General features: G+C 58.0%; 2 protein-coding genes across 13 annotated transcripts in view; both read right to left on the reverse strand.

Moving 5' to 3' along the window:
• Positions 1–14: 14 nt before the first annotated feature.
• On the reverse strand, positions 15–18,474 carry AFAP1L1 (actin filament associated protein 1 like 1). 2 transcript variants are annotated; one of them, XM_048960756.1, is made up of 19 exons: positions 18,384–18,474; positions 8,504–8,632; positions 8,263–8,346; positions 7,897–7,994; positions 7,657–7,768; positions 7,279–7,377; positions 6,675–6,886; positions 6,144–6,323; positions 5,449–5,535; positions 5,131–5,224; positions 4,892–5,044; positions 4,550–4,761; positions 3,842–3,987; positions 3,205–3,283; positions 2,971–3,085; positions 2,606–2,770; positions 2,199–2,377; positions 1,849–1,977; positions 16–1,456 (listed from the first exon to the last, which is right to left on the reverse strand). In XM_048960756.1, the coding sequence occupies exons 1-19, from the start codon at positions 18,397–18,399 to the stop codon at positions 1,433–1,435; spliced, it is 2,313 nt and encodes a 770-aa protein (XP_048816713.1). In that variant the 5' UTR covers positions 18,400–18,474; the 3' UTR covers positions 16–1,432. The 2 variants fall into 2 exon arrangements, with proteins under 2 accessions (XP_048816714.1, XP_048816713.1); XM_048960757.1 differs by lacking the exon at positions 7,279–7,377 and having other exon boundaries at positions 15–1,456.
• Positions 18,475–19,512: 1,038 nt separating this feature from the next.
• ABLIM3 (actin binding LIM protein family member 3) overlaps positions 19,513–23,288 on the reverse strand; it is a 35,052-nt gene continuing 31,276 nt past the window's right edge. For 7 of the 11 annotated variants that reach the window (XM_048960584.1, XM_048960592.1, XM_048960591.1 and 4 more), the window contains 8 exons: positions 22,523–22,657; positions 22,248–22,312; positions 21,954–22,101; positions 21,696–21,725; positions 21,177–21,235; positions 20,782–20,842; positions 19,994–20,592; positions 19,513–19,755 (listed from right to left, as the gene is read on the reverse strand). In XM_048960584.1, the coding sequence (XP_048816541.1) occupies positions 20,546–20,592; positions 20,782–20,842; positions 21,177–21,235; positions 21,696–21,725; positions 21,954–22,101; positions 22,248–22,312; positions 22,523–22,657 (545 nt within the window). In that variant the 3' untranslated portion in view covers positions 19,513–19,755; positions 19,994–20,545. Of the gene's footprint in view, positions 19,756–19,993; positions 20,593–20,781; positions 20,843–21,176; positions 21,236–21,695; positions 21,726–21,953; positions 22,102–22,247; positions 22,313–22,522; positions 22,658–23,288 lie in introns of those variants that run through there. The other 4 variants (XM_048960587.1, XM_048960585.1, XM_048960594.1 and 1 more) reach the window with 3 other exon arrangements.

Below are 23,288 nucleotides of genomic sequence, written 5' to 3' on the forward strand. Positions count from 1 at the left end.
CGCTGCGCTCCGAGCGCGGGTCCTGCGCCGCGGCGAGCCGGAGGAAGCTCCGATCCGGCCGTCCTGAGCCCGCGGTGCGCTGCGCGAGGATCCGTCCCGCTGCTCCCGCAGCCGCTGTGTGCGGGGCCCCAGGCCACGCTGGCCTTCCGTTGCAAGCAAGAGGAACGACACCAGTCCGCTCCCTGCAGCCAGGGGAGGGCTTTGCCAGTGCCAGTGGTTTTATTACGAGCTGCTGACCGAGTTAAAAGGGCACCAAGCTGCAGAGGGTAACTGTCGGCAGTGAGCACAAAGCGGCCGTGGGTGCTCCGTTGTCCCTGGCACACCGGCCTGGGCCTTCCCTTTTCGTTCCTCTCCCTCTTTCTACCTGTGCTGAATTACCTTCCCCCATTCCTCCTTTCTGTTCCAGTCCTCTCACTTGAAAGCACTTTTTATTTCTTTATTTTCAGACTTCCCCTTGCTCCACATTGACGACGTGCTTTGGCAAACTGTGTCCCAGGCCCTTCTGCTCCCCTGAAAGCAGCACGGGGTTGGGGAGTCAGGCTGCCTCCAGCCTCAGCTCTTACAGCCTAGTGTGCTGCTCAGTAAGGTCAGAAGATGCCTGCTGTTAATTTGCTGATGCTTGAGCTTTGTTCCCAAAGGAATCAAGTGTGCCTGAAGGACAAGGAGGAGGCACTCAGTGAGGACATGCAGCTGACACACAGTGAGCCAGAGGCACAAAGAACCCTGAGATGAGACCCCATGGAGCTGAGAGCAGTGAGAAGGGTGAATTATGGGCATGTCCAAGGGATCAGGTCCTGAGCTCATAAACCCCAGTGTCCAGGCAGCCACGAATCCCCAAAGAATCCAGTCACTTTGGAAAACATTAGCCAGGCCTCTGGTGTCCCTGGGGTAGAACATGGATCTCAATGAAGCAGAGCATCCGATGGCTGCATCAGTCCCACACACTGTCTGTGTCACACAGGTACATGCCTTGTGCCACGCTCCTGGCCATGCGGGAGGACCCCCAGAGACAGGTTCCCCAGTAGTATGTGACCCTGATTGCCAAAGGAATCCTCTTCCCCATCTGCCTCCTCATCATAGAATGGATTAGGTTGGAGGGGACCTTAAAGATAATGTTGTTTCAACCCCCCTGCCATGGGCAGGGTTGCCAACCACTAGATCAGGATGCCCAGGATCCCATCCCACCTGGCCCTGAGTGCCTCCAGAGATGGGGCATCCACAGCTTCTCTGGGCAGCCTGCTCCAGCACCTCGCTCTGTGTAAATCCCCTCCCGCCCCTTTCCCCACAGTTCATAGTATTGCCCATGTGGCAGGCACTGTAGCACAGGGGCAAGGGAGGCGACACTTCTCCCCACGCCTGGGAAAGGGGCCTTGTAGCTCCTCAGTAGGCCACAGTGTCCAGTGGGGCCTGGCAGGTGTTCCCACTGCCTGGTTTAAGTCTGCTTCTTTTCCCATTCCTGCAAGAGAAAAGGAGAAAAAGAGGGGTATGAGGAGACATCAGAGGCTGGAGAAATGAGCACCAAGCCCTTTGAGGGCCTCCTTCCCTCCTGGGGGATTTGCACCACCCCAGCATCTCCAAAGGCTGGTGAGTGCTGCCCTGGGCACTGAAGAGGTGATACTTTCACTACTGCCCACCCAGCCCTGGGACCCTCAAATCTCCTGCAGGCTAGGCTCATGTCAGTAGCCTCTGCCACTGAAGGGGACAGCCCACATGCAACCCAGGCAGCATCCCTTGTGTTTGGAGTAAGGATCATCCACAATCCCCCAAATTCTTGGTCAAATATGGGGACAAGATGAAAAACTGAGATTTCTTTGGGGGGCAGGGAGGAGAGGAGGAGTGAAGCAGGACCTTGGCCTTCCTCAGCACATTGCCCTTGTTGGCAGGAAGGATGGAGGGGCTTCTCTTTCTCAGTTCAGCTGCACTGTTAACGGGAACCAAGTGCTCAGGGGGGCTCCCATTTGGCTTGTTTGTAGCTTCCTGCGGAAAAGAGAATAAGAAGGATTTACAAAACTTAGGGAGCAGAAAGTGCCAAGAAAGCACAACTGTCATGGAGTCAAAGCTGAGGTCAGTGCTTTGCTTCCCACCTCTAACCACAAAGTGACAAATATCAGGGGTGCCCCCTCATCCCCACGTGCTGCTTGCCCCCACCCCAAACCCCTTTGCGGGTGCCAGAGAAGCAAGGAAGAAGGGGTGCGTACCCCATTCTCAGCCTTGCTGGTCACAGCCAGTCCCAGGGCCGGCCCTCCTGCCAACGACTGCTTCAGCTGCTCCTTCACTTCACTCAGCTGGAGCTCCAGGTCGACGCGGCGCTCCTCCTTCTGCCGGCATTGCTCCTCCAGCAAAGCCACACGCTGCTCCAGGTCCTGCAGCTTCACTCCTGATCACACAAGTGCTCCGTTCAGTGGTTGAGGCTGCTGGGCTGGGCAGCCATCAATCCTCTTGGGTAGTGACACTAGATGGGGCTGCTGGCCCAGCTGTGTGCTGCAGCCAAGCCTGACTATAGACACAAGTGCCACGGCCACGCTGCCAGCCCTGCATTGCATCCCGGTCCTTCCCACCATACCCGGGTGCCTTCGAGCATCCTCAGCCACAGTATGCAACCTACCTGAGCTGCCTTTCATGGCTTCCCGCAGCTCCCTCCTCTCTTTCCGCAGCAGCACCAGCTCACTGCGAATTGCTGCTTTTTCCTTCTCCAGCTTATCCTTCTCTGTCAGAAACCGCCTGGCATCCTCCTCAGCCCGGTTCTTCCCATACCTGTACTGGTTGGCATCTGCATGCACAAGGAGAGCCCATCACAATGGCTCCAGCCTAAGCAAGCCCCACCTGAGCCCAACCCAAGCTGCAAGGACACCTCTCATGGTCCCACTGGGCTGGCACAGCTCAACCCAGGATGCCCTGGTGGGATCAGCCTCCACACAGAGGCCGCAGGCTTCCCCCATCCTGAGGGTCCCACTGCAGACCCCCACTCACTCGATGCATGTCTCTTCACTTTGACCTGCGGGTCAATTCGCCGTGACTTCTCGCTGCAGGAGGAGGCATGGCGCTTCACCTGGGCTCCTGCTGGCCGTCCCGACTCCTCGTCAGCCTGTGGTGGGGACAGGAGAGCATGCTGAAACACCTGTAGGATTGCCACAACCCACCAAGGCTCCCCAGAACACCTCCTCCACAGCGGTGGGACATGGTGAGGCCCTGAGTCACACTCACCTGAACCTTCTCGTAGGGGACATCATCATACACCACGCGGGAGGAGTCGGGCCGGCTGTCCTGGGAGCTGCTGGCCCACCTGCGGGATGAGGGATGGTTGTGCCATCGGCCTCCTTTCCAGGACATTCCTGCCAGCCCCACAATGGGCACTTTGATCTCCCAGCTCTGGGCAGGGACACAACTTTTGAATGCTCACGCTGCCCTAGCCAAGCACGCATATCCCTTAGGTTCTTCATCAGCATTACTAAAGAATCATACAGTCGTAGAATCATAAAATGTCTTGGGTTGGAAAGGACCTCAGAAATAATCTCATTCCAACTCCCCTGCCACGAGTAAGGTTGCCAGCCATGAGTAGGGTTGCCAACTACTAAATCAGGCACTAGATCAGAATGCCCAAGGCCCCATCCAACCTGGCCTTGAATGGGGCATCCACAACTTCTCAAAAAGCACCTTCTAATTTCAGTCCTGCCCAAGGGAAGATGCCTTGCTTTAAGAAATGCCAGCCTCTGGGATGTCCCTTCTATCTCCTGGGATCTTGAGAAAACCCAGTCACAGTCCATGCCCCTGCCCAGGAGCCCAGGATGAGGCTCACCATCCAACCCCATCATGGTTTAGCACAGCAGGAGGAAAGTCTTACAGGTAGGAGTGCCTCACGGCTGTCACAATGTTAGCAATCGTCTCCACATCCACGTAGTCATAGTGCAAGGCCTCCGGTGCAGTCTGGGAGCCCGTCTCCACCAAGAGAAGGCCCAACCAGCGGCCCAGGTCTTCTGAGCAGCTTGCCTGTGGAGAGAGAAGGGGCTGCGGAGCATGCCTGGCTTCAAGTGACCCTCACTCCTACCCCAAAACACAAAGCCTCACTGCAGGGAAGGGCTCTCTATGCAAAGCACGTGTGCAAGATTTAGGAGAATCAAAGAGAAAGCACATGCATTCCCAAGCCCCCAGCAAGCTGCCTGTTTCAGCCCTTTTGGCCTCCTCACTGCACATCCCTGCACCATAAAGGCACCCTGGGCTTCATCAGCATGCACAGGAGGGGAAAGCGAGGCACCATGTGGTGGCTTCTGAAAGGGCTGATTTTCTCCTAATAAAAGCCAGAACAGCAAGTAAAGGTGAACTTGGGACAGAGGAACGTTGGTAGCACTCGAATGGGGCTGAGCATCTCCAGACTGGGCTCCATCCAAAGAATGATGTTTTAGTGGACGTGCTGGCCATTTAGTAGGCATGGCAATGATGGATTGACAATTGGACTAGATGATCTTAGAGGTCTCCCTATGATTCCAAGGTGCTCCCCCAGCATGACAATCCTCCCAGGAACGTGCCCAGGGAGGTGGTGTGCCCTGCTCACCTCTAGAGCAGCCACCTCCTGCCCATTGCGCAGGATACGGAATGCAAAGGGGTGTTTGGGACCCAGTCCTGGGACCACCTCACAGCCCCGGAGGTTGATGGCATTGACGTGGGTGCGCAGGTCGGTGCGGTCCTTGTGGAAGTAGAGGGTGTTGGCCTTGAGGCGGCACCAACGCTCCTTCCAGCACTGGTTGACCAGGACACTCAGGTAGCCTGGGAACAGAAGAGTCTCAGCACCATTTTGGAGCCCCAAGGAGTGCCCTAATTCTCCATCAGCTCAATGGGAGCTCCCACAGCCCCTCACAAGGGAGCTCAGGACCCTTCTGCCCCTAGCCCCACGAACCGCAGCATGGGATATCCTCCTCAGTGGAGGAGGTCTGCGTATCCTCAGGGGAAGGCTTCTTCTTGGAGAAGCTGATGATCCTGGTGATCTTCTTCCCTGCTGCCCGGCTCATTGAGCCCTTCAGGTCAGCCAAGCCGCTCTTCTTGACTTTCCCTGGAAGAGAACAGCTCTGATAGCCCCCATCACCCATCGCAGTGTCCCTGCTCAGTGGGCCAGGACGACATCCCATCTCACCATACCATTGTCGCAGAGCTCTCTGCGCGCCATGGGGGAGCAGGTCTCACCCGTCGCCACACTGTCTGAGTCAGAGGTGTGCTTCTCCTGTGACAGCCTCTGTGGAGAACAGTGGAGCAGGCAATGGTTCAGCAGCATCCCTCTGCCCAGCCCCAAGCGATGACCACGCATGGGCTTTTGTCCCTCCAGCACAGGGCTGGGGCATGCACTCTGCGCTGGGAGCCCATTGGCCCTGCAGACCTGCTGTGAGGATGGAAGGTCACCAGCCCCACATGGCACGTGGGCCGGTCCCTGTCCTCTCAGCCACAGCCAGAAAACATCACCTTATCCAGATCCATCTTGCAGGGCATCACTGGGGACATGGGGACTTCCATCCCACTCGTTCCTGCAGTGCTTGCTTCCTTTATCACCTGCAGAGAAAGGTCTCTGAGTAGCCCCTCACAATGGGCTGGGGACCAAGGCAACTGTCCCCACACTGCCAAGCTCCCATTGCACAGCCCAAGCCCAGCTGGCAACTGTGGTCTCTGCAGCACCCAGCTCTACTGCCCACCATGAGCCCTGCTTGGGACACAAATCCTGCTTGCCTGAGGCCCCTTCCAAATAACAACTGCTGTTGAGATGCATAGTCAGAGGGTTGGACATGAGGGATCTGGGATCTGCACAATCACATTGCCAGCACTACACACCCCGCTGTCTCCCATGTCACAGTTCCTGCAGGAGAGGCAGCACAGCCCCTTTCTCAGCCCAGGGCTCGCAGCAGAGATGGCCCCTTCTCTGCCTCCCACACCCAGAACAAAGACAGGAAAGGGCCACGAGGAAGAGGAGGGGGTGAGCAAACATCCCCACTCCACTCCCTGGTGAGGGGCTCAGGCTATCGGCACAGGAGCCGCCCAGAGCTTGGGAAGCAGCTAGCCAGCCGTCCCCATGGCTGATAAGAGCCAGAGGAAAACCCCCTTCCCTTTCTTCTTCCCCAGGGCAGCCAGAGGAGGCTGTGAGCAAGGGGGAGGCAGCAGTCTACCTTCAGCCATTCTTCAGCCTGCTCCTTGCTCTGCACAGCCAGCACCAGTGCCTCAGCGCCAGACAGTGAGAAGCGCAGCTCGTGCTTCTTGCGTCGCCCATCCTTGGGGACATAGATGACATTGCAGGTGCTCAGTGGCACTTCCACATGCGGCTGCCGGTCCTTGGAGCTTTTGTAGCACTGGGAGAAGCAAAGGGAAGCAGGGTTCAGCTGATGCTGCTGGATGCATCCATGCCCAGGATGGTGGGTAGGGATGAGCAACCCTGCAGCCAACGGCACAGGTGGAGGTGGCTGTGTCTCTGCTATACAGAGACTCAACAATACCAGGGCTGCAGCATGCCCTCTCCCTTTCCTTCGGTAGCCAAGGGGCCCCAAAATCAAGGAGCCCTTTGTTTGCATGCAAAGGAAGAAGTAGCAACCCCTGCATGTGCTGTTGGTTGGTCGCAGTCTTGGAGCAGGGTTTGCTGACCTCCCCCTAGCCCACCTGCAGGTTTCTTCCCACCCCTGGTGCCCCACCAGCACCGGGCTCACCAGCAGTTTGCCATCCCGTATGATGGTGAGCTGCTTGGCCCACTGCCCAAAACGCTTCTTGCGCAACAGGAAAGCACAAATCCTACAGTCCTTCACCAGGTTCATGGAGGCTTCTTCTGATGGCCACTGGTGTGTCAGCTGCTGACCTTTCCCCTCCTCCTCCTCTTCATCATAAGATTCATAGGAGCTGCTCATGGCATCTGAGTCGTTGTCTGGAAGGGAGTAGGCAAGTCACCCCATTCAGATGGAGCAGCTCCACATCCTGCTCTGAAAGCATTGCTGCTTTGACCCCACTACTCCTATGTCCCCCATTTCCGCTCCACATTACTCATGATGCTTGCAGGCCAAAACCCAGTCCCAGGCATTCCTGTCCAAGCCCCAGGGCTGGCTTGTTTCTTTGCAAGTCTTACACTTTTAAAGGCTCCTGGTGCAGCAGAGAGGAGCAGCTCAGGAAAGCTCGGTGCCTCCCCTCCTGCCAGCGCTGCAGCCAGGCACAGCCGCATTGCACCTTCAGCACGTAGCAACTCAGTTTTGCTTGAGCCCATGTTTCACGCCCACTTTCCTGAAGCTCTTCCCTGCCTGGTGAGGGCACCCAGGTACCTACAAGAGTTCTTCTGCTCCCCGTTCATCCTGGTGATGGGGTAGTTGCTGTCTGCGTCCTCATAGTAGCCATCCATGATAGAGTTGGGGGGGCTGGAGCTGTCTGCAGGGGAAGCAGAGGATGGCCAGGGCTGTGGGTAAGCCTGCAGTCAGGCAGAGCAATGTCCACCTGCTGCAAGCGCACACAGGCACCAAGGCTGTCATCTCTGCTCACTGCTCCCTCCCCACCAAGGAGCAAACAGCCTGGTGCAAAGCAGCATGGTGGGATGGGACGGGAAATAAGTGGGTGCAGTGCAGTGCGGGTGGCTTCCTTCACCAGGAGGGTCTGGCTCTGCCTGTTTGGCTGTGGGGCAGGTGGGATGCGGCCAGGAGCAGGACTCACTGCGGGAGGTGATGTACTCGGGGGCCTTGCCCGGGCCCAGGGGCAGCGCTTCCTCATAGTAATCCTCAGGTGGGGGGGTGGTAGGTAGAGGCGGAGGGGGGTCTGCAGGAACCTGTGGCAGAAACACCAGCGAATGAGAGGCCACGCATCCCCGAGGGGCCAGCAGGGACTCTGGTGTGAGAGGTGGGAGCAGGTCCCACCTCCCTGTGCTGGTGCAGAGTTTAGAGTATTGGGACATACGCTCTTTGCTGGCTGGCTCCTCGCGAGCTCCACACCGATGCTGTCACCAGTATCCCCATCATCCTCCTGCATGTCCCGGAGATCCCGCAGGTCACAGTCTGGATTGGGAGGAAGCGAAGAGGGTGAGGGAGTAGCAGGACCCTAGAGTTGGGCATCCATGTCCCCAGGGAGCTCCAGGCCAAGCACCCATGGGCATGGCTATGGGGCAGCAGGAACAGGAGCCCAGGATGACAATGCCCTCCCCGGGCACAAGGACACAGCTTTAGCCTCCCTCCTGCCCCCCTGAGAGCCCCCATGGCCAGCTGGGAGCCCAGCTCAGCACCTGATAGTGAGACCCCAGCACCATCCTGAGATGGTCCCACGTACCAAACTCCTCGAAGAGAGACTCCACAAAGCTGGTGCCATTGCTCAGGGAGGCCGTGTTCACATACATGAAGTCTGTGTCCTTCCCTGGGAGTGAGGAGAGAAGCTCAGCCTGGAGCTGGGCAGCATGGCCAGGCACCAGCACCTCTTGCCCCCTAGATATGCCAACTCATGGCCACAGAGCAGGCTGGAGACACGGTACCAGTGGGACAGCCACTGGGTGCCATGGCAGTGGAACACTGACCTGTGGGTGGCTGCAGCTTCTGCAGGATGGAGGACACAGCCACCTTCTTTTCCTGGGCTGTGGCACTCAGGTACTCATGGTCCAGCAGCTTGAGCAGGATGCTGAGCTCTGGTAGGAGCTGGTCCAGCACTGGGGGAAGCAGAGAAAAGCCCATGAACGTAGCAATGTCAGGATGCTGGGCTTCACCCACAGCCCCTCTGCATGTGGGGAAGGGCACACAGAACAGAGGCTCAGCAGAAGAGGCAGCTGGGACAACAAGGGCACATGGGAGGCATGGGGCACTTTCCAAGCCAATCTTGCACATTTTGATTCAACTTTTGGCTCAAAATTGTGACAAGCTCAGGAACTGAATCAACCTTTGCCTTGAGGACATTCTCCCCCACATCACAGCCAGGCATGAAAAGCACAGGGGCAACACCAGAGGTGCTGAAATAAATGTGCAGAAAGATTCAGAGAAGGCAGAAAGGGCTGCGACACATGGAAGACCCCCGTGGGGCTGAGATCTTGGGTTGGGCTCGCGGCTGTTTGCCAAGTGCACACGTGCTCCCTCTGCACACACCCACACACAGACGCTGGGATGCAGCCTGTGGGTGGAAACTTGAGCTCTGCAAGCTTGCTGGACTGCTATCAAAGGGCTCAGCACGTGAATATTTCCATGCAGTTAACACTACACCTCTGTCCCACCTACAGTGTAGCACGGCTGCTGGTGCTCCCTCTCTGGGATGGGGCACCTGATGCACACCTGCTGTGTGCTGCTGCAAGGCTGCACCCATGTGTAACACAACACCGTGTGCTTGAATTTCAGAGCAGGCTTCCAGAAAAAAATAATCCCTTCAGGCAGTATTTGGCATGCTGGTGAGGAGGGAAGGGAAGGCATTGCCACACAGCACCCCTGCTGCAGGCACAGTGCTGGGCAGCAGCTCTGCTCATCCCCCGATGTACTACAGGGCTCTGAGCACCCCTCACTGTGCCCATGCTGCCTGCAGAGCACCTCCAGCCCTGCTCAGCCCATGGTCTGAAACAGAGCCCCGCCGGTAACCAGAGCCCCAGAACAGAGCTGGGATGGGCTCCTCAGCTGCTCCAGTGTGCAGCTCTCAGGCTGCTCTCCTGATTTCTGCTGAGCAAAACAGAGCTGGAGACAAAGCCCAGCTCCTGTGTTATGTGGGTAGCACCTGTAGCATCCAGCACCTAGACGGCCCAGCTCAGAATGCCAACAAACCTGCGGCTCTGGGGGCTATCGACAGTGAGGGGAAAAAAAAAACAACTGTTTCTTTCAATGCAAGTGTGAGTGAGATCTTGGCAGCAACTGAACATCATCAGAGCACAGCTGGGGTGGCCCCACAGCTGGCTGTGGGTCTGCAGGGACAGAGGAGAGGCCAGAGGGGACCGCAGTGGCAGCTGGGATGTGCTGAGTGATGGGATGTTTGGAAAGCAGAGTGCATGCCTCATGGACAGAGCACACAGCCACTGGGTGCGCTGCTGGACCATCACTTCTCTGCAGGGACACAGCAGTGGTGCTCGGAGGAAGGACTGTCTGCCTCATGGCTGCAGGGCAGTGCAGAGCCAGGCAGCGGTGAGGGGATGTTTCCCAGGGCGAGCAAAACATCCCTCAGCCAAAGGGGAGCCCAACATGAGGCAGCTGATGCTGATCAGTGCCCAGCCAAGGCAATCCCCCCAGGCAAGAGGACAGCATGCCCAGCTCCAAAGCACCGCTCCCCAGGACGCAGGCAGGATGCAGCTCACATCCTGCTGCCTCTGCTGATGGTCTTCTATCTCCACAGACCTTCTGCTTCCTCCTCCTCCCCAGCGCCAAGCCAAACACCAGCACAGCCCTTCAGCATGACTCTGCCAGTGCCCGTCTTCCACAGGCAGACCCCAAGGAGGGCGGTGAGCACCAGTGAATGGGCAGCATCTCCCAGCCCATGGAGAAAGAGAGGCTGGAACAGTGGGACCAGGGCTGCTGCTTAAGCTTTGGAGCTGGAAAAACAGCACACAGCACATAGGTGGGTGGGTGCTCAGCTCCCACTGCTCTTCCTTTCCACCGAGGCAGGGGAGAGGGGCAGACATTCCCAGGATGCATGCAGAATGGAAATGGTGGAAACACACTGCCAGGTGAGACATCCTGCTCTGGCCAGCCAGGATCCAGCTGCGAGGCTTGGCAGGGCGCTGGGCTAGTGAGGAAGCAGCTGAGAAGAGAAGCAAGACATCCCGCCAGCGCCTGGGGAGACACTTACCCACTCCCTGCCCCAGCTCAGCAGATAAGGACCATGCTCTATGCCACCTTCTCACAGCACACTGCAGCCCCCGGTACATCCCCCAGGACATCTCCCATCACAGCTCTCAGACCCGTGTCAGGGCACCAGACCAACTGAGGGCCAAAGGGCCACAGAGCAGGCAGCGCCTTGGCCAACGAGCACTCAAAGCAGAGCACTGAAGACTCCTTTGTTCCTCCCCAGCTGAGCTGTCCCCTGCATCTCCCTTGTTACAGCTGCCCCCGGAGCCAAGGGGGGGTGGGGGGGTGAGCCACTCAAAGGGGCCTTGATCTGCAGCGGGTGCACAGAGCCGAGCCTGCGCCTGGGGGAGCGGAGGGAGAGAAGAAATTAATTTCCTGAACTTGTTCAGCTCCCAGCCCACAGGAGGTTAATGAGGTGGTTGCAGGAAGCCAGGGGAGACTGCCCACGGGTCACTGCACGGATGGCACAGAGGGGCTCGGTATCTGGTGCCAGCACACAGCCCACCCTTGGGCGAGTAGGGCACCGGCCGCAGAGAGCCCAGCCCATGTTCCCTGCTGCCAAGCAGCAGTGCAAACACAGGGTCCCATCTGCTGGGTGCTGCTGGAGTTTCTCCTGCAGCCCAAACACCATCAGACCACTTCTCTGTGCTGGGTGCAGGCATCCTAGGATATGGAGCCTTGCAATGGAGATGTGCTGATCTCCACGTCTACTGCAGCAGGGATGGGAAGATGTCAGAGGTCCCTGTGCCTGAGAGGGCTGGGAGCTATGGATGCAGATGGCTTTAGCATGAGCTAAGCTGGGCTGGATAAGACACAGGTCAGCACTCCTGGGACAGGAGGTCTGGACACCAGCAACAAGAATGATGCTCACAATACCACCAGGATGCTGCTGCTGCTGCTCAGGTCAGCAGGCAGTGCTTGCTCTGCATCCCAGTACACCCCACAAACAGCATCAAGCAGGGTGCCTCTCTCCACAGCAGCACCCCACACCACTCTCCACCTCGTGCCCAGGCCAGCTCTATTCTTAGACCCTGTGAACACATTCCTCTTGGGAAACAGTGTCCTCTGGATTGGAGATAAGGCTCTGGGCGCAGCTGCAAAGCATGTCCCCTCTCCTCAGCCTCTGCTCAGTCACAGGAGCAAGCAGCAGCTCTTGCTTCAGCAACCTGCAGGGAAGTGGAGGAGGAAGAGGAGAAGAAGGAAGGGGAAGAAGAGTCTCCGGCCAAGCTAACGCAGCAGTTTCCGTGTACATGGACTGTCTGTCACAGAGGCAGAGATAAGACCACACACGTGTGGCTGCAAAGCAGAGCTGGTTGGCAGCCACAGCCCAAAGGAGCCCCGAGGAGGGGGAACAGTTCCAGGGAGCAGCACTGCAACATCGCTGCAGGGACTCAGCCCGTGGCTCCGTTGTCCCCTCCAGGCCCCGCTTCCTCCCACACCAGGTGGAGGCTGGGGGCGAGGGGGGCCGGGGGAAATCGGATGCTGGGAGTGACGGCCATTGTTTGTAGCTAAAATAAAAACCGAGCAAAAATAAATCCTTCCTGTTGGCGTGGGCAGGGCCCCAGGATGCTCTGCCTGTGGAGGAGCCCTGCTTGGAGTCGCCACTGGCAGTAAACAGATGTTTATAGCTCCTGGGATGCCAGAAATAGGGTGGGGTGCAGGAGGGGAGGGAGCCACTGCAGCACCTGAGGGCACCGGCACTGAGCACTCAGAGCAGCTCTGAGGGAAGGAAGGCTGAAGCCTCCCAGCCCAGTGCTGGGGGGCCGTTCCCATTCCCACAGGACTGTTCCCCACATTCCCACAGGGCAGCAGGCAGGCGCTCCCACCATTGTTCCTCCACATCCATACTGCCTGAGGCCCTGCAGCATCTCAGCCCCCGGCGGGCGCAGGGTGAGCTGCACTGGGCTGGCAGCAAGGAGAGCCTGGAAAGTCCCCTCCTGCCTGAGTGCGTACCCAGCAACTTGGCATGCTGCAGCACAGAGGGTTTAAGAGAAAAGCAAGCCATTAATTATCACATTCATGCTCTGGAAACATCCCATAACAGTGGAAGATTTGCTCAGGGGCCGCTTGATGTCCATGAATCATCTCCTCCTTGTGAACAAGGGCCCCTTGAGAGGGATGGGTGGGGGCAGTGTCTCCACTTCCAGCTCTAGCAGCCAGAGCCTCAGTGCTTGGGGCTCCTCCTTTGTGCCCCCAAACCCCCTCTCCAACCACCCCCACAGTCATTAACCCCCACCTTAGGGCACCCCAGCTCAGGGGTTGCAGCACCCCCAGCGCTGAGCACAGTTGGCTCACACCTCCTGAGTGCCTGTTGCACTGCAGGCAGCAGGGACCTGCAGGACCTGCAGCACTCTGTGCGGCCAGGCATTGGGCAAGGCAGGGGCACAGATCTTCTGGGGAGTTCATCAACACAACTCTGCAGTATTTAGTATCCTCGGCTGATAGCCTTGAAAGGCTGGGAGCTGGGAGCTGAACGTGCAACATGCTTGCTCAAGGGGACAGGAGGTTCCCACCGACAGAGCGACCACTGCGTTCTCATCTTACAGCAAGGAGCCCACAGCTCACTGCCCTCTGCCCTGCTCCAGCACTGGGACCAAGGGAGAAACACCAGGGAGACAAAGCAGACAGGGAATGCTTTACCCTTTGAAACGTGCACCCCAGGCACTCAGGGCTGTGCTGACCACCGGCACACGTTTGCTACTGCTGTTTTCAGCACGGCTTGAGAGAAGGGCCCTGTGCCTGGTCCAGCTATGTGCCAGCAGCAGCTCTCTCCCTGATATAAATAGCTCTGCTGAAAGCCTTATCTGGCAGCCCTGCTCTCAGTGACCCCAGAAGCCAGCAGCTGAGCCGTGAGCCCGGCCCAAGGGGAGCTCAGATCATGCTCCAAACACGCTCTGCCTGAGCCCCCTCTCTCAGCCCCCCCAGGCCCATGCCCTGCCTGCTATGTGATCACCAGAGCGCTTGAACCACAGCAGAACGGCTCCATCAGCGTGAGCTGCAGAGGTAATAATTAACATGGGAATGATTGAATCACCCCCAACCACCTCCTGTGACCGAAGCAGATAAGGAGCCCTTTGGTGCCCCGTGCTAGGGATGCTACCAGGGGCTGCCCCCTCCGCGCTGACATTTCTCCATCTCCTGGAGAAGACTGTGGAGGTTTGTTTTAGCTCACCCAAAGCAAACTTTTCCCCTCTGAAACGATGAGGCTGCATCTGCCCTGACCCCAGAGTTTTGTGTATCACCTTCTTTTACTGCTGAGTGAAGCAAGAAGGTGAGCAAACAAAGGTACAGGGACACGGCGAAGCCTCTGGGTGAGAATTCCCTGAGCTCAGGCACAGCCCAGTGCCAAGGACACAGCTCTGTGAGCACACAGGGCTGCACTCAGGGGGTGACATTTCAGCAATCGGTGTGATGCTCTGCAGGGAGTCTGGGAGCAGGGAGTGGGGCTGGGTTGATAAGAGCTGCTGGCTGAGAACGTGTTTAAGTAATGAAAGGAAAAGAGAGGTTTGAGATGCCCTTTTAAAGGAATAGTCGGGCAGGGGCAAGACCTGCTGAGCAATGTATAAAAACAAGCTTCAGGCTGAGGAGAGATGTTAGGATTAGCCAGAACCCAGAATAAACTCTGCTATTTCCAAGTAAAATTTTGGCATTGGCCTCTTCAAAACCAGCCCTGCAGCAGCAGCAGGATGCTGCCGTGCCCCCACACCAGGAGTGGCCCCAGCAGTGGGACAGAGCAGCACAGGGTGGCTGAGGCACTGCCTGGTGCACACCCTGCATGCAGGGGACCTCCTGAATGGGCATCCCAGCCCTACGGATGGATGGAAGCTTTCTGTGTCCTATGCATCACCCTTCCCCAAAGCTCCATACAGTAGATGTGCTTCTTAAAGGAAAAGTGCCATGGTGCCATTGTGTACAAGAGGACACAGGACTCTCCCCTAGAAGTGGGCAGGGTGGGAGGACACAGGAGCTGCAGGAATGGGATGGATGGGGAATCAGCCAGAGCTAGCTCTGCCTCTCTGAATGCATCCAGCCATGCTGCATGATGGGGACACCTCCTTCTGGAGGTGGTGGAAGGAGTGAAAACCAGCAGGGGTAGAAAAATCCCATAGGGGCAAAATTGCTATGAAGTCAGCACCACAGAACCAGCCCTGTGGGATGGACACCATGGGGGAACCCATAGGGTCTCTGCACTTTGGGGGCCGGAGCCGTGCTGCCGTAGCATCCTCAAGGGCAGGATAAGCGTGTTTGCTCAGCTGAGAACAGCCCTTCCGTTTCCTTCCATTGGCGAGCATCAGGTGCAGCAGCAAGGCCACCAGCCTGCAGCATTTCCTACCCACTTAACCCCTTCAAGGCAGGAGTGGAGCCGGGACAGCCAGTGCAGCATGGTGGGAAAGCCAAGTCCAAGCACACAGGATGGTGTGACCGCCCAGAAAGCGCTGATGTCTCCATTGGTGCTGGGACTGGTTCACCCTACCTGCTTTTAGCTTCGGCATACAAAAGCCAGCTATCAAACCTGTTCCTACACATCTCCTACTTCTGGCTCTACCCTGTACAACCTCAGTTTCCAAAAGCATAAGATGACACTGGCACTGTGTCACATGGAGGCTGAACCTGCCAGACAGTGAGACACAAATGGGCTGCTCTGCCATCGGCGAGTCTGCTGGGTCAAATGTTCAAAAGCACCCGGGAGAAAACCACAGCCACTGTTCAGGCTGCTCCTCACACACCTCCCCGGAGCTCTCCTGCTAATTGCCAGCAATCAGAGCACACAGAGGCGCCCAGAGCTTGCTCCTATCGCTTCCAGGATCACATGCAGGCAAAACCCACTTCAAAAAAAAAAAAAAAAAAAAAAAAAAAAAGATTTTGAACATAGAAACTCCTCCCAGCAAAGATCTGCGCTCATTCCAAACTGTTACGAAATGCCAGTGTTTTCCCTGCCTGCCAAAAGCCCTCCTTTGATGAGAGGTGTTATCAGAAGCAAAAATCGAAGAGACTGAAGAACCCAAGGCAGGTTCCATAGGGTGGGCCCACCAAATCAGAGATGTTCATCCTTCCCTGCCACAGAGGCTGCAGATCATTAGCACAGAGGGGCTGGAGCTCACTGAATGATGCCACTGCTTTTGGCAGCCGGGGGTGATGACAGCCGGGTGCTGTTGGCCATGGCAGTGTCCAGGCTGCGGGTGGCAGGGCCCAGCACTATTCATGCCAAGGCTGCTGTGTGAAGCAGGGACAATGCAGAGCTCCTCAGGGATTTTCTGACCAAGCTGCCTACCCTGGGAGAGGGATATTCCATACAGGTTGTGTAGAAGTGGCAGTTTTGCCATTAATTTACATGGGAAAAAGATTCTTTCCACACAGGAGGAAATACTCTTTCCTTTAGCTGTGCCAGACTGGACTGGTGTAGGGAAGAGTTAAAGGATTAGGACGTGAGTCTGGGATGTCAGAAACCACTTCAAGCCTCCACTTTGCAAAACCCTTATCTTGTGTCCCAGCAAGCAACTTGGCCACAGAACAACAGGCAAACACTGGGCCGAGCCCAGCTTTCACTCCCTGTTCTCCTCTACAAAGCCCTCCAACTGTTCAGGATGAGACAACTTCAAAACCTCATACAAAGCTTTCCTGGGATGGGATGAGGAGTGCCGGCCCTCCTGCAGGCAGCATTTTGCTGTATGCTGTGTAGCACGGGGCACGTCAGCATGCAGCTCAGCACATTTCCACCGGAAAACAGCACTTCCAGGTCAAGAGCAAGCGTTGGAAAGAGGCAGGTTTCCAGGCAGTCCCATGCGATAGGAATCCCTGGGTTCACTGCCTGGAAGGTGCTAACACAGCGTGAGCCCACTGCTTCCCACCCTGCCCAGCAGCCCCACTGCTGCATGGGGCAATGACACACTGCCTGCCTGCACTGGGGCAGCCCAGCTCATCCCCATTCCCTGGGCTATAAACAGGACCCCGCCACCAGGCAGCTCAGCTTCCAGCGGAAGGAATGGCTGCAATGCGGGGGAGAGCTCGGCACTTGCCTGGTGCTAACAGCTGGCCTCAGAGCTCCTCGCCCCTTCACCAGGCTGCATGTGGGGCTCAGGCAGCAGGTCAGGAATGAGCCTGGCTCCCTCCCTCCTAGCCCAATGCCTCCCCATTCTTGTGGGTGAGCTGGAGCCAAGTTTATCCCTGACACATCTCTGCTGGCTTCACTGGATTTAGACCACAGATATGGTGCAAGATTGAAATTCTTGTGGCACAAAAGGTCAGAGAAGAGTTATTAATGAGGAGAAGCAAGTACAGCCCAGCTGGAGCAAGGCTCATGGCGTGGAGCATCCCCAAATCACAGGCACATCCATAGCTCTCCATTGGCACAGCATTGAGTAGCTGCTAGAGAGTATGGAGAGGCTGGGGACTGAGTCAGAGGCCCCTCATCCACCAAAACTCCATGCCCTCCCTGCACAGCTACAGCCTCAGAGGGATCCAGTGGCTCTGGTGATGAGCAGAAAAGTCTGGAGAAGGTTTACATTAGCAAAAAGCAATCCGAGTGCCAACAGCCATTCATTACACACAATGAAAGTTAAGCAGCAGGCACTTCCACCACTACCATAGAAGGCACCTATGAGGGGGTAAAAGAAGCAGCACAGCTCTGCCTCAGTGGGGAAACCTTTGCAAAGTGGGGTATGGCAGGCATTGGGGCAGTGGGCCTCCATGCAGGAGTCATGGAAAAGGACCTCTCCATGCACATCCTGTGCCACGTCTAAGCTCATCTCTACTAAGCCAGTATGGGCTCAGCAGCATGCCATCACCTCCCCACGATGTGGGGAGCCCTCAGTGCTCATCATGTGGGGGTAGACATCCATCACAGGAGGGACATCCTCCCAGCAGCCTGCACAGCTTTCCCCTTTGCCCATCAATGAGGTCCTCTGGGCCCTGGCACCACGTGTATTTGACAACAACACTCCTCCTGCAGCAGCAGCCTCCTTCAAAGCCAGCACTGCGGGGCAGGTGGGCTGGGTGAATTGCAAGGGGTGGCTGTCCCTGTTCCTGTCCTCTCCTGTGATGCCAGGCAATGTACTGAGCAACAACACTGCGTGCTGCATCCCCAGATTCAAACTCCTCACATCACATTTCTACTGCGGAAACACCACCCCATCCTTTTCCATCGGGAGGGGGAACTCCTGACCCTCGGGTCTCTCCGGCGCTGACCCCGAGCAGCGCACACAGAGACTTTGCCTTGCAGAGCCACATCCCCGGCATCATTAGTACTGCTGCGGCACCAACCAAAGCCAGGACCCGTTCGTGCTTCCCCACGCCTCCACCTGCTGCCGCACAGCCCCGGGGCAGCGCTCGGCACTGACGGGCAGCACCACGCCGCTCCTTCCCCGCAGCGCAGGCACCGCACCGGGGTCGGTCCGGCTCCAACCCGACAGCCCCGAGCGCTCGGTGCCACGGCCGCGGCGCGGAAACTCCCTCTCCTCAATCGCGGGACCTCCTCCTCCTCGACGAGCGCACCGAGCGCTCATCCCCCGCACAGCCTCCCGCAAGGCGCTGCCCTTTCGCCCGCCCGACCAACGCCAGCCCGCGTCCCAGCCTCAGGTGACCACGCGCATCGACCCCCGGCCCTTTCCCCCGCGGCGCCCGGTGCCGCCGCCCGCGCCGTGCCCTCACCGCTCAGCCGGTCCATGGTCCGCACCGCGGGCAGCGGCGGCCGCCCCGGGAGGAGCGGACTGGCGAGTGGCGGCGCGGTGCCGGCGGTCCCGCAACGCCCCTCCCTCGGCGCGGGGCAGCACCGGCACGGCCCCGCCTTGAGCCGCGCCCGCAGGGATGCTGCCCCGCCCCGCCGGGTGCCGGCGGCTCCGGAGCCGCGTGCGGAGCTCCGTGCTTCGCCTCGCCGTTCCCGGGGCACTCCGTGCTCGCTCTCTCCTGGCGTCCCTCGACCCTGCGTTGCCGCTGTCGCTGTGCCCCGACGAGAACTGGCGCCTGTAGTGCGGGGCACCATAGAGCCGGCAGCCCCTTCTGGTCCCCTGAGCAGCCCAGCCCTGCTCCCCCTGCGCACAGCCCCGCAGAGATGTGCCCCCGTTCGTCTCTGTCCTTGGGACAGAGCCCCAGTTCCCTCTCAAACCAGAGGGTCGCCCCGGGCTGTGGGCACAGGGCGCAGCCATCCCTATGGCACAGCCAAAGCAGCACCGTGGGCACTGCAGCTGCTGTGAGGCACCCGCTGTTCTCTGGGTCACGGCAGTCACTCAGCATGTCCTGAGCGATGGCAGCCCGTGGGGTGCTGCTGGCTGGCCGCTGTCCCAGAGGTGTATGCTGGGACTCTGGCCCAGTTATCCCATCGTTGCTATGCTGGGAGTGGTGAGGAACAGTTATTTAACGTTCATAAAATGTTTTGAAAATTAAAAGCTTCTCATTGTTGTGGCATTATTATTATGAATTAACTGAAGCTCTGGCCTCTCCAGGCTTTATCTCTCGCACTGCTGCTGGAAGTTCTTCATAGCCCCAAACAGCCGAGCTTGATTTAGGGAGCTGTAGTTTATATGGGTGAAATCATTATAAACCCAATTGGCTCATTACTGCTGCACTAAAGCTGACAGCAGCAATTACCGGTGTGCTGTCACCACATCCACTCCCACCCTCAGCACACAGCACAGGGCTTCCAGAGCTGTGGCTGCTGCAGAGGGTCAGCACTGACAGCACCCCCCCACCCTGCCACCTTCAGCCCCCAGAAGCCCCCAAAGATGGATGCAGAATCAAAGCTCGAGAAGAAAAAGAAACAAAGAGCACAGAATTATCCGTGAGACTCCAATTCACTCTCAGGGGAGCAGAGGGTGCCTCTGCCACGTACAGTACTGAGAATCATACAGAGCTGCAATATAGAGATCTTTCTATGTATATATTTATAGGTATGTATATATTTATAATGCCTTTAAAACAGCCGCGCCTGCTTCTTCAGCTCGTTCCTCTTCCAGAGGGCCAGGCGGTCGAACTCGGCGATGGTCATGCCAAAGATCTGGTAGAACTCCTCCTGGGAGAGGTGCCGCTGCGGAGAGAGGAGCTGCTGGGCCAGGGCCACCATCCCAGGCTGATGGCAGTGCAGGGCTGCAGCTGGAGGGGGTCTGGCACTGAGACCCCCCCAAAGGGGTGCAACAGGGGACTGCAGCCTGCAGCTCTGCTCGCACAGGAGATGCTCCTTGCGTGCCCATGAGCCCCCCTCACTGCCCCACGTGGGCCAGGGAGGGTAAGCCCCAAGGAGATGTGTCCACTGGAAGATGCCTCACCTCTAACCGAGTCCTGTCCACATCCTTGGGCAGCTGGTTCCTTCCCCTTGTCTTCACCAGCAGCAGCTCATAGGGGTAAATCTGCGCAGGGACAGCAGCACCATGGCAGCTCTCTACAGCCAGCAATAGGGCACCAGGACAATGCCTCGCCCTGCCACATTTTGGGGGGGGCTTAAGTAGCACAGCAGGGCTTTGGTGGGACAGGGTAGAAGGTGGCTTGCTTTTGGTGTGACCCTAATCCACCTGTGTGGCTCTGAAACGGTGAATCAAATTTCTGCTACTCGCTCTGCAAAGCCAGGAGTGACCCAGAGGTGAATGTGAGCTGGGAGCACGAGCACAGCCACCCACCTCTGCCTCGTGCCAGGGAGACACTGCTGCCTAGCACAGGGCTGGAGACCCAGGCAGGAAGCTGAAGCTCTGCTGGGAGCCCTACAGTGCCAGGATGGGCTGTCGGGATGGGGATGGAGGGGGAAGAAGGCAGGGATAGGGCAAAGCTTCTCCTTAACAGGGTCTGGGCACATAGGGGCACCTCTCTGGGACCTCCTCTGGGTGTCACCTCCAGGTGGCAGTCACGCCTGGGAGCCATCTTACCTTGTACTCTGTGGGACACAAAAAAACAAGAGACATGAGCCACTTCCACCAGCAGCCCCCTCCCGGGCTGCGGGGACCCCCCCATTTCTGCCCTCGTCCCTCTGGTCTAGATCCCATTTCTGGAGCTGCCTGCAGTGGGGCAGCAGCCCCACGGCACCCGCTGGCCCCCCACCCTGCCTGCTGCCCCACAGCCTCACCTCGCATCCCCCAGTTGACGGCGTTGGTGCTGTCGTAGTGGAAAAGCTCCGCGCTGGGCGGCTGCGGGAGGGATTCAAGGAGAGAGGGAGGGGTGAGAAGGGGCCCCTCCAGACAGTCTTCTTCCCAGCACAGCATCTCTCATGTCCCCAAAAGGGGAAGACACCCCCATGCCTGGCAGTGAGGAAACTGAAGCACAAGCGACAGGGAAGTGACAAGCCCAGGTCTCCTAAGCTATAGGGTGTGAAGCAAAGCAATGTGAGCTGCAGGACGGGGATTGAGACCTGCAGTGGGGCAGGCACAGCTCTCTGGCAGTGCCCACTGAGGGTTATTTGGGACTGGCACAGCCAGGCATGGCAGCAGGGATGCAGAGAAGGGAGCAGCAGGAGGCACTCACCCTGTGCAGCCCGTTCCTCCTGTAGGCAGGGAGAGAGGCTGACTTGGAAATGAGGGGATCTGGAAGGAAACCACCACGGAGCATGAGTGAGACCGCAGGGCCAGCCCAATGCACCCAGCAGCACTGCTGCATGCCTGTACCTCCCCTTTTCTGACACATCTCCTCGGCCACTGCTCCCATGCATGGCACAGATGTGTTCCTGCCTCCCCAACCCAGCTGCTCACAGCCTGTTTGAATTTCCATTATTTCTTCATTTCTGTCCAGCTCCAAACTCACCTGGCTCTGTCTCCTTTCCAACTCCTCCCAGTGTGTTTCTCTCCCATGGCAGCCCTCCCTCCTCCATCCCAATAGCCCCTTTCAAAATCTTCTTCCCTCCTGCTCTGCCCTGGCACAGCACAGGGCTCCTTCCTCTCCCCACACCTCCCCAATCCCAGCATGGCTCTCTGAGCTCAGCTCTCAGCCTCTGGTCTCCACACCTGGGTAGGACCATGCCCCAAGGATGAGGGGTGGTACACTCACCACTGTCAGCCAGGTAGTGCATCCGGGGGGCTGCAAGGGGAGCACAGCCAGGGTCAGAGGGTTGAGCACTCTGCACCATGCAGAGATCCCCCCCATCCCGTGGTCCTCCTCAGAGCTCCCCAGGTATCCCCACACAGTCCCAGCCCCATGAGAGCATGGGGACTGCACAGAGCCTCAGGAAGAAAGGGGTCTCCTGGGTGCATCCCCCATTCCCAGCCCCTTCCTGCATGGGACAGAGGGGCGGACAGTTGTGCTTACAGCCGTTGAGGGAGCCCTCATAGCCAGCCGTGTGCAGGGCTTCTCTGCTGCTGGCAGAGCTGCGGGGTGGGGTCCAGGGGTCTGCGTAGGAGTTGGAGCGCGCCTTCATCTCCTCCCTCAGGATCAGCCTGCCGATGCCGCTCTGGATCTGGGCAGAGAGATGGCAGTGCTGGTTGGGAAGCATCCCAGGGCACGTGGCACCTCTGGGCAAAGAGGTGACGCACTTTGTGTCTTCCTGACTCGCTGCCACCCTCTGTGACCACCCCACCAGGCTCGAACAGGGAAACCTCTTACCTTGTGCATGCCCCGCTCATAGCCATCCTCTTCACCTCCTGATGAGAACCGCCGGGCTCGGGGGGCTGCAAGGAGACATGTGGGGGTCAGATTGGGACAGAGACAGGAGACGGCCCCCAGAGGCATGGGGATAGACAGATCCCAAGGACTGCTGGGATTTGGGGGTCACTCTGGTATGTATCTCAGCTCAACCCCATCTTTGGGTCCAGGTGCAATGCAGGGTGATGCCCTCTCTGTGGGTTTTCCATTCCCGCAGTGCCACGGATGGCTGTTACCTTTGGGGGATCCCTGGAAGGACCAGTACTCTGACTCGGAGTGGTAGTAGGGGTCGGGGGAGTAGGCAGGGCTGTACTTGGATGTCTGTGCAATGTCCTCACTGGTTTTGCTTTTGGTGGCTGCAGGGACGTTGTCTGCAAAAGGAGAATGGAGAGCTGTAACAGGGACATCACATTTATAAAAGTTCCACACCAGGATGAAAGCAAACCCTCCTCTCTTCCCAGCACTTTGTAATAAATTGTGTTTGGGAGAGCTCAGAGCAGAGCTGGAAATAACCCATTCTCAAATGACTGACACCTCCTGAAAACAAGGATGCAGTGGCAGACAATGGTCTCCAGTGCAGGGTCTGGCACTCCAGCAGCCTCAGTGCCAGCAGCACCATGTCCCCAGGCTGTCCCCTCTCCAAGGGCTATGGCTGCACAGGCACACAGCAGGGTTCACGCAGGAAGAGATGGAGGAGGGCACAGTCCCTCTGGGGCAGCCAATGGGTCACCATGGAGAGCAGGGGGGGGGACCCCAGCAGCTGGGGAAGGGGTTCAGTCCCAAGGCCAGGACACTTGTAGGGGGATGGGCACTGGGAACATGCATAGCCCCTGGCTCCTTCCAGCCACCCTCTATGACTGTCCTGGAGGCAGCAGGGGAAGGAAGGTACAGGCAGAACCCACCACCCAAGCACAGGGTACCTCACCGACAGCAGCTACTTACAGCAGAGGTGCAGGCAGACAGCAAGGCAGTGGGCAGGTGGGAAAGAGAGCCCGCAGAGAG

Source organism: Lagopus muta, chromosome 14, assembly GCF_023343835.1.
Source record: "Lagopus muta isolate bLagMut1 chromosome 14, bLagMut1 primary, whole genome shotgun sequence".
Taxonomy (NCBI): domain Eukaryota; kingdom Metazoa; phylum Chordata; class Aves; order Galliformes; family Phasianidae; genus Lagopus; species Lagopus muta.

Bases quoted from the DNA above. Each gene is read 5' to 3' on its own strand.
- AFAP1L1 (XM_048960756.1), bottom strand. The intron at 8,347-8,503 runs GTCAGTGTTCCA...CCTCACTCCCAG, and splicing joins GAAGCTGCAGCCACCCACAG to GGAAGGACACAGACTTCATG. The intron at 2,378-2,605 runs GTAGGTTGCATA...TTGTGTGATCAG, and splicing joins AGCCATGAAAGGCAGCTCAG to GAGTGAAGCTGCAGGACCTG.